The sequence below is a fragment of the Mus caroli genome, chromosome 11 (assembly GCF_900094665.2).
Source record: "Mus caroli chromosome 11, CAROLI_EIJ_v1.1, whole genome shotgun sequence".
NCBI classification, from domain to species: domain Eukaryota; kingdom Metazoa; phylum Chordata; class Mammalia; order Rodentia; family Muridae; genus Mus; species Mus caroli.
In genome coordinates, this window is record NC_034580.1 from 101,753,291 (window position 1) to 101,762,641 (window position 9,351).

General features: G+C 39.0%; 1 protein-coding gene across 7 annotated transcripts in view; it reads left to right on the plus strand.

Moving 5' to 3' along the window:
- The window catches only part of Tanc2 (tetratricopeptide repeat, ankyrin repeat and coiled-coil containing 2), a 316,075-nt gene that overhangs the window by 228,514 nt on the left and 78,210 nt on the right, over positions 1 to 9,351 (plus strand). For all 7 annotated transcript variants that reach the window (XM_029484218.1, XM_029484219.1, XM_029484220.1 and 4 more), the window contains one exon: positions 1,811 to 1,944. In XM_029484218.1, coding sequence (XP_029340078.1) covers positions 1,811 to 1,944 — 134 coding nt within the window. The remainder of the gene's footprint in view (positions 1 to 1,810; positions 1,945 to 9,351) is intronic.

Genomic DNA, 9,351 nt, shown 5'->3' on the forward strand with positions numbered 1-9,351 from the left:
CCTCACTGCCATCTCTTGTACCCTCATCCTTGCATTTATTTCAGTGTGACCAAGAAATCTACTCCATCACAGGTGAATAAAAGAAATCTCAGTTTATTTTTACTGGTACAAAATTATATGATAACTACTTTCTTCTATTCCTTCTTTTTGATAACTGTTGTCTACCCAATAACTTTAGGTTTTTGCTTTTGTGTGTGTGTGTGTTTGTGTGTGTGTGTGTGTGTGTGTGTGTGTGTGTGTGTGCCTGTTTTTAAAATTCTTTCTTACCTGTTTGATTCTATCATTTCTAATAGGTAATGAATGCATTTTACATTTCTAAAACTTTATTGTACCACTTGAAGCTTGACCTCCATGTACATTTTTGGTGGCAGCATAAACACATTGCCATGTTTGAAACAGCCCTTGTATATTACAGTTCTGTAAGTCAGAACTCATTGGGATGGGGGGAGTTGTGTTCAATCCAAAGATAGGTCCTGCCACTAGCAGGAAACAGTGAAAAATTTTAAAACTGATTCTTTTCCTTTTTTTTTTTTAATCTTATTATACCCACCTAAAATGCTCAGTTCTGAGCTGGGTTTGGTGTACATCTGTAATCCCAGCACTCAGGAGGCAGAACAGAAAGATCAGGAAAGAATTGAGACCAATCTGAGCAACAAAGTAGTAATTAGCCTCAAATAAATGAGTAAATAAATCAACATACAAATAAATATAATGTGAGCATTATATTTCATGCCTGTAATCCCAGGACACAGGGAGCTGAAGCAGGACAATTGCTGTAAGTTCTGTGTGAACCTATACTTTGTATATAATGAAATCTGCTGACATGGTAATGCTCAATCTCAAAGTAAAATGCTTAGTTATGCATTTTTTAATGCCTTCAAAGGTTGTATCACAGTCACCATAATTCAATTTTAGAATATTGACCCCACTAAAAGAAACATGTGACTCTCAGTGGTAAATCCCTGCTTTCCTTCAAACTCCCTATTTTCTGCTCCAGAAAGCCCCTCCCTTACCTATCAGTGTGGTTTTCTCCATCTGAGCATTTTATATAAATAGAAACATACTTAAAACGTTGGGAACTGATGTGGTATCATCTGTGCTGTAGCCTGTGTGCATCTCATTTTCTTCCATCATCAAACAGCAGTCCATTGTATGGAGATAGCACACGTCATCCAGTCATTAAGTGATGGACATCTGACTTGCTTTTACTTTCTGTTCTAAGTCATGCTTCTCTGGACAGGGATATGCAAGCTTCTATTTAGACATGTGTTTTTGTTTGTTTGTTTGTTTAACTTGAGTTATATAGTCAGAAATGGAATTGCTAGGTTATAGAACAAAATAGAATTTAATATTCCTTTAGTCTATAGAGCAGTGGTTTTCAACCTGGGGATCACGGCCCCAAGACCATCAGAAAACTGATGTTTTCTTTTTTTTCCAAGATTTATTTATTTATTATATCTAAGTACACTGTAGCTGTCTTCAGACACTCCAGAAGAGAGCATCAGATTTCGTTATGGATGATTGTGAACCACCATGTGGTTGCTGGGATTTGAACTTGGGACCTTTGGAAGAGCAGTCGGCGCTCTTCACCACTGAGCCATCTCGCCAGCCCCAAAACTGGTGTTTTCACTAGGATTCATAATAACAGTAGCAAAATTACAGTTATGAAGTAACAACAAAAATAATTTTATGGCTGGTGGTCACCACAACATGAGGAACTATATTAAAGGGTTGCAGCATTAGGAAGGTTGAGACCCACTGGTCTAGAGCTTATGATCTTCTGATTAAACATTGCATCTTTTTAATTCAGATGTGGACGCCAACAGAGAGCTACCACTCACCCAAGCACCTTCAGCTCATTCATCTATTACCAGTGGAAGCTGCCCAGGAACTCCAGAAATGCGCAGGCGGCAAGAGGAAGCCATGCGAAGACTTGCCTCACAGGTACAATAGGATTCCCAAGTTGGGGGCCTGCGAGTTCCATTTTAGCACCAAAGCAAAAGATAGGGAGACTCTTAGCAAAGAGAACAAAAATATGTAAAGGAATTCATGAAAACATGAATAAAAGTTTCTCTTTTTAGTTTTTTTGGGTTGTTGTTGGTGCTGTTGTTCTACTCATTTATTAGAACCTCCAAGACTTAGAAGCAAAGTCTTCCAGTGAATAAATGAAGGCCACAGATTGTTTAGCCAAAGCCAAGGTATAAAAAATCAATAACATTATTACTGACTCAGAGCTCTTCCTCCTATACCATATTGTCCATAATGTTTTTATTTAAATTTCCTGTCATTTTCAAAATAACATATGCACATAGGAAAGCAAATAGTGTTCAGAACAAACAGTTGACTTCTTTACCCAACCCATCACCCCCAAGCAGCTGTACATCTCCAGGCCCTTTTGTTAAGAGTTCACCAACATTATCTTGTAACCTTTCAGTTAAAGAATTTTTTTGTGACTATCATAGTTTTAATATCAAATAGCTCTTTCTTTTTCTGCAGTTACTCCCTTGCTTATAAAGCTAGCAGGGCCAGAGCAAGAGGGAGAAAGGGAAGGGTGGGGGGGAGTTAAATATTGTTCAAGTTGGAAAATAAATTTACTTAAAAAATATTTTTAAAATTTTGGCATCCTAAGAGCAACTTATAAATACATTTTCATGTGAGGATGCAGCATGTTTAATTTATGCTAACCTTTGTATAAGAAATGGCTCCTGGTTGACAACATGAGTATTATCCTCATTACAATTATGACACATTACAGTTTGGCCATAGAAGCTTGTGCCATGGGAGCACAGAGCAGAAGCCAGCAGTCTAGCTTCTCACCCTACCAAACCAGTGAGTGCACATCTGACTTTCAAATGAGATCTCAAGTCAGTATGGCTTTGTTTTTATTTTATATATCAAGAGCCTCTTGGTTTGAGACTCCTTGGTATCAGTTCCTCTGTATCAGTAATTATAACTGGTATTTCATAGTTTTCTTGCTGCTTCTTGTGCTAATTAGTGGAGGACACTGGAGAGTTGGTCAGAACTTTGAAACAGTCCTGTTTACTGAAGAAACAGTTTTCATTTGGATTATAACAAATTATGCTAAATCAGCATCTGCCAGTTGTATCTCCAGTTAGTATTGTGGTCTCCACTGAATGTAATCAGTGGAGAGGCACAGAGATTCATTGAGAGCCTTTCTTGTATGTATAAATTCACTTAGAATAAAAGTGGGTTTTCTCCAGGTAGAATTAATATGTAGAATAGAATGTGTACATAATGCGTAGAATTAGTAGGACAGTTAACAGAACAGCAACACATTGGCTTCCGTTTATTGAAGTTGTAATAAGTGTAGGGACTCTGAATTATTTGGGATTTTGTTTTGTTTCCTTCATTCTATTTTAACCATATATGGTAGTCAGTATTATCTCATACATGAGAAAATGCTAATTCCCATGACTGTTTCTTCCAGTTACGCTGTTAATAGATAACAGAGCTAGGATTCAGAGCATCTTAAGTGATAGCTCACTTCCCAGTTACCCCTCCTTCCCCTTTGCCTCTATGATGGTGCTCACCCACCAACCCTCTCCTGCCCCACCCCTCCAACATCCCCCTACACTGGGGCATCAAACCTCCACAGGACCAAGGTCCTTTCCTCCCATCTAAGTCAGAAATAGCTATTCTCTGCTGCATATGTATCTGGGCCATGGATCCCTCCCTCTACACTCCTTGGCTGGTGATCTAGTCCCTGGGAGCACTGGGTGGTCCAGCCAGCTGATGTTCTTCTATGGGATTGCAGTCCCCCTCAGCTCATCCAGTCCTTCTGCCAGCTCCCCCTCTTGAGAATATTATCATTGTCTTTATTCTGTAAAAGGTAGGACAGGTGCTCAGGACCCTGTGCCTTTAACCACTGCTGCTTTTTAGTGACAAGAAGGATCTTTGCTGAGCATTCTTTTAGAAATTCTATCAGTCTTTGAATGCCCTCAAATAAAAAAAGAAAATTATAATGAAGTTTCACCTTTCAGTGATTTTGCTGAACTATAATTTTTCAAGAACAAAAAGATTTCTATATGGCTAACAGCTCTTATCATGTCAATGTTTAGTCTTTAAAAAGATAATTCTGGATCCTCTGGAACTGGGGTGGGTAGCAGGGGGTAAGCCACTATGTGGGTCTAGGAACTGAACCCTGATTTTCTATCAGAGTAGCCAGTGCTCTTAACAACTGAGCCATCTCTCCTGCCCTGTAAGGCTCCTAATAGTGGGATTGGCACATCAGTGCAGCCACAAAACCTTCAACTTACAATGCATCATGCGTTCAAGACATGCTGGTGTAATGTGGCACAGAACATGTGGGGGTGGCCAACCAGTGACTCGTCTGACTTGAGGCCCATACCTATCATTTGCGTGGATGGCCAGGACCCAGCAGAGAACCAAATTTGACTGGCCAAAAAATAGTCAATGAAATGATCTTTAATGTTAGGAGCAGATACAGAGACTCACACACAGCCAAATACTAGGTGAAACCAGGAGAACCTCAAAGAGGAGGGGCAGGAAGCATTCTAGAAACTATAAAAGGGTCAAGGCCACACCACTAGAACATGGCCCACAGAATCAACTAAGCAGGGCTTAGAGAGACTCACAGAGACAGAAGCAACAAGCAAGACCCTGTATGGGTCTCAACTATGTCCTCTGCATATCCGTCATGGTTGTATAGCTAGGTGTTTTTGTGGAACCCCCTAACAGCGGGAGTGGGAGCTATCTGACTCTTTTCTTGCTTGGGACCCTTTTCCTCCTATTGGGTCACCTAGTCCAACCTTGATAAGAGGGTTTATGCCCAGTCTTATTGTACTTTGTTATGCCATGGAGAAGGAGTGGATCTAGGGGAAAGGAGAGGTTTGGGGAGGGGTTGGCTGGAAAGAATGGAGGTAAAGGAAACTGTGGTCAGGATGTAATGTATGTAAACAAAGTTCTTTTAAAAAGCAACTAACACACGCGCAAAAAGAAGATAATGGAATGTGAAATAAACTAATTAGGGAAACTACTTTTAAGATATGCCATGGAGACACAAAAGCTGGGGGGGGGTTCCCAAAAAAATAATTTTTAGGTAAGAAATAACTCAATATTGTTCTTCCCATTCTTGACCTGCATATGGAAAATGTCAAGTAATCTTGGTTCTTAGAAGTGGTATTACAGCCGGGCGTGGTAGTGCACACCTTTAATCCCAGCACTCGGGAGGCAGAGGCAGGTGAATTTCTGAGTTCGAGGCCAGCCTGGTCTACAAAGTGAGTACCAGGAAAGCGAGAGCTATACAGAGAAACCCTGTCTCGAAAAACCAAAAAAAAAAAAAAAAAAAAAAAGTGATATTGCAACTGTTAAACTGTCAGCAATAGCAGCCATCATTTTGGCAATCTGGTAACAAACAAATCGAACCTTAATATGGACAGGTTAGATATATACAAAAAGGGCAGGGTAAAGAGAGAGGGGAAATTATATGCAAGGCAATGACATAAAGTTTAATTAGTATTAGTGTGAGTATTCTTAAAGAGAACATTGAGGACAAATGAGATCCAAGTCAAGTGGCAAGTAACCTGTAAATAATGTTTTCATGTCTCTAGGGGCTTTATCTTCTAAAATTAACAATGACCCAGATTTCTTCTACATTCGGGATACCAGTATGAGAAAACAACCTTTTTGTATATTTATGAACTTTAGTGTTTGTTATTTGTTAGTTTGTAATCAGCCTTTTTCAGTTGAATGGGTCATTGCTTAGCTGTTAGCCACCGTATCCCCTACTTTTAACACAAACATTTTGCACATAAATTTGTTAAATGAATGAAGAAATTCCAGACTCTTCCCTATACTAAAACTCAAATAAGCCCTTCTCTTGTTGCAATTTAGTGAAGTCCAAACTATTTTACTAAAAGAAAAAAAAAAAAAAAAACTCCACATGACAACTTTATCTTGTCAGTGAGGAGGACTCACATGAGAGCTAGAGATGGAGGTCAGTGGTAGAGTGCTTATTTTCATTCACAGGACCCTGGGTTCAGTTCCCAACTCTGAAAATGTTATTAAATATCTTTACTTTTCCAAGTTTACATGTGTGTGTGTATACATATATGTTCACATACACAAAAATATATATATGAATGTATGATTTTATGTAGTCATATATATGTGTGTGTGTAGTGTGTGTGTGTGTGTGTGTGTGTGTGTATTATACTTTCATCCTAAAATAATTCACTGTAACATACTATATGCAAACCCTACGTTCAGTAGGGTTCTAAATAACAAATGTAGAAGAAGGGAAATTGAAAAATCATCGAGCATTATAGTCATTATTTCTGCAGAAGATATCCACTGTAGATAGCAAAGTTAATGGACAAATACTCAGAGAGAAACAGGACTTGTATTATTTCCAAATAATCTCTCCTAAGGTAGTTTTTAATCACAAAAGATAGCAGGTTTATAGTGGCACAGTCTTAACTTCAATTAAGTAAAGCAGAACAGCCTCACCAACAACAAGACATGCCAGCACTGAGAACCCTGTGGCTTGACCCATCAAGGACACCAAACTTTGTATGGCATTCTTCCCAAGAAGACATCTCTGGTCATCAGGCAGACCCAAACTCAGAGACATTCAGCAAAATAACCAGTCAGTATTTGAGAACACCAACATTGTGAAGAATGACTAAAGGTCTCTTACAGATGAAAGGAGACTAAAGAGAAATAGCTAAATACTGTCTGGGGTTCTGGGTGGATCTTGAGCAGGAAAAGACCTAATGGACACACTAAAATTTGAGTAATATTAGATAAGATTACTAAGTGTTGTTTAGATTTTTAGGTAAAATTATTTTATGCTAATTTCCTGGCTTTTATAATTATGATTATATAAAATACTAACAAAGGAGGCTGGGTGAGGAATAAATGGAAACTCTGTGTACTACTTTTGCAACATTTCTGTAAGTCTAAAATGAGTTCAAGTTAAAAAGTAAAAGTCGTGTTGCTTTAAAAAAAAGGAGGAAGAGAAGGTAGGGCTTGAAACTGGAAAATTACTGAAACAACCCAAGCCTGGGAACTATTGTTAGCCTCCAGTCCCAAAGTGAAGATTAAAATCAGAGTTAAGAGACAAGAATAAAGGAAGATAAAGTAGTTATTTACAATGAGCCTTCAGATTTCTAGAAATACTAAAGTAGCTTGTGTGGTGGTAGCTCACATTTTACTTTACGTGATGGGCGTTTTGCTTGCATGTTTGTGCACCACATGGTCTGCTGTTGTGTAAGGAGACCAGAAGAGGGAATTTTAGGAACCAGTGCCATAGACAGCTCTGAGTAGCCATATGCATGCTGGGAATTAAATTCAGGTCCTTGGGAAGAGCAGCCAGTGCTCTTAACCGCTAAACATCTCTCTTACCCCAGTGATCCACACTTTAATCTCACCATTCAGGAGACTGATAAAGGAGGATCATCACCATAAGGCCAGTGCCATCTGCATAGTGATTTCCAGGTTTGCTTGTTTGTTTTCTTAGCTGACTTAATAGTTGAAAGATAAACTAATAAATAAATCCAGAGTATTGAGTGTTGGGTGGGCTTAAGAGTATGAGAGCTGACCGAAAAGAAGAGCTAATATCACTCTAGAATTTAAAAGATACAAATGTCAGTTGTTATGTAAGCTAGATTTTTCTGTCCAGATGAATTCCAGATACTCAAAACTGTCCTTTCTTAATATGAGATTAGCTTAATTCTTTCATAGGTGTTCATTTGAAATAGAAAAATGTTCTATGGTACATGAGGGCCTGATACTTTTAACACAAGCCTGGAAGGTTTACTCCACTCAATTCTTTGATAAGGGTCTCTCTCTCTCTCTCTCTCTCTCTCTCTCTCTCTCTCTCTCTCTCTCTCACACACACACACACACACACACACACACACACACTTTGACAGTACTAAAGTTGGAAATCAGAGTATCATGCACACTTAGTAAGCATTCTGCCACTGAAATCTTCTCTAACCCAATCAAAATCTTTTTAATACTGTATTAAATTTACTATATGTATGCTCAAGTATCTAGGTCAGAAAGTAATATATGGGAATTGTGAGTCCCAGGCATTGAACTCAGGTCCTCAGGCTTGGCAGCAGCCACCTTTACTACAACATTTTACCAGTCCCCAATCAAAACACTATACTGACCTCCATCCTTAAGTATATGTGGCCTTCCAGCCTCTCCTTTTGTTCTTCTCTTGAAGGAGGAACATAACATTTACTTATTGTCTTCCTTCAAATAAATAATGTAATTCTAGTCACTTCAATATATTTTGTTTAGAATTATTCCAATATAAATTTTAGATAGTTAACATAAGTAAAACTTGGGGTGAAAAAAATCATGTAAGAAAGACACAGCTACACAATGGAGTACTACTCAGCTATTAAAAATAATGAATTTATGAAATTCTTAGGCAAATGGATGGATCTGGAGGATATCATCCTAAGTGAGGTAACCCAATCACAAAAGAACACACATGATATGCAATCACTGATAAGTGGATATTAGCCCAGAAACTTAGAATACCCAAAATACAATTTGCAAAACACATAAAATTCAAGAAGAAGGAAGACCAAAGTGTGGATACTTTGTTCCTTCTTAGAATGGGGAACAAAATACACATGGAAGGAGTTACAGAGACAAAGTTCAGAGAAGAGCCTGAAGGAACGACCATCCAGAGACTGCCCAACTGGGGGATCTATCCCATAAACAACCACCAAACCCAGACACTAGGCAGATGCCAACAAGAGCCTGTTGACAGGAGCCTGATATAGCTGTCTCCTCTGCCAGTGCCTGGCAAATACAGAAGTGGATGCTCACAGTCATCCATTGGACAGAGCACAAGGTCCCCAATGAAGGAGCCAGAGAAATACCCAGGGAGCAGAAGGGGTCTGAAGCCCCATAGGAGAAACATCAATATGAACTAACCAGTACCCCCAGAGCTCCTTGGAACTATACCACCAATCAAAGAAAACACATTATGGAACTTGTGGCTCTTGCTATATATGTAGCAGAGGATGGCCTAGTCGGTCATCAATGGGAGGAGAGGCCCTTGGTCCTGTGAAGGCTCTATGCCCCAGTATAGGGGAATGCAAGGAACAGGAGTTGGAGTGGGTGGGTTGGGGAGCAGGCAGAGGGGGTAGGGGATAGGGGATTTTCAGAGGGGAAACTAGGAAAGGGATAACATTTGAAATGTAAATACAATATCTAAAGAAGGAAGGAAGGAAGGAAGGAAGGAAGGAAGAGAAAGAAAGAAAGAAAGAAAGAAAGAAAGAAAGAAAGAAAGAAAGAAAGAAAGAAAGAGAGAAAGAGAGAAAGAGAGAAAGAGAGAAAGAG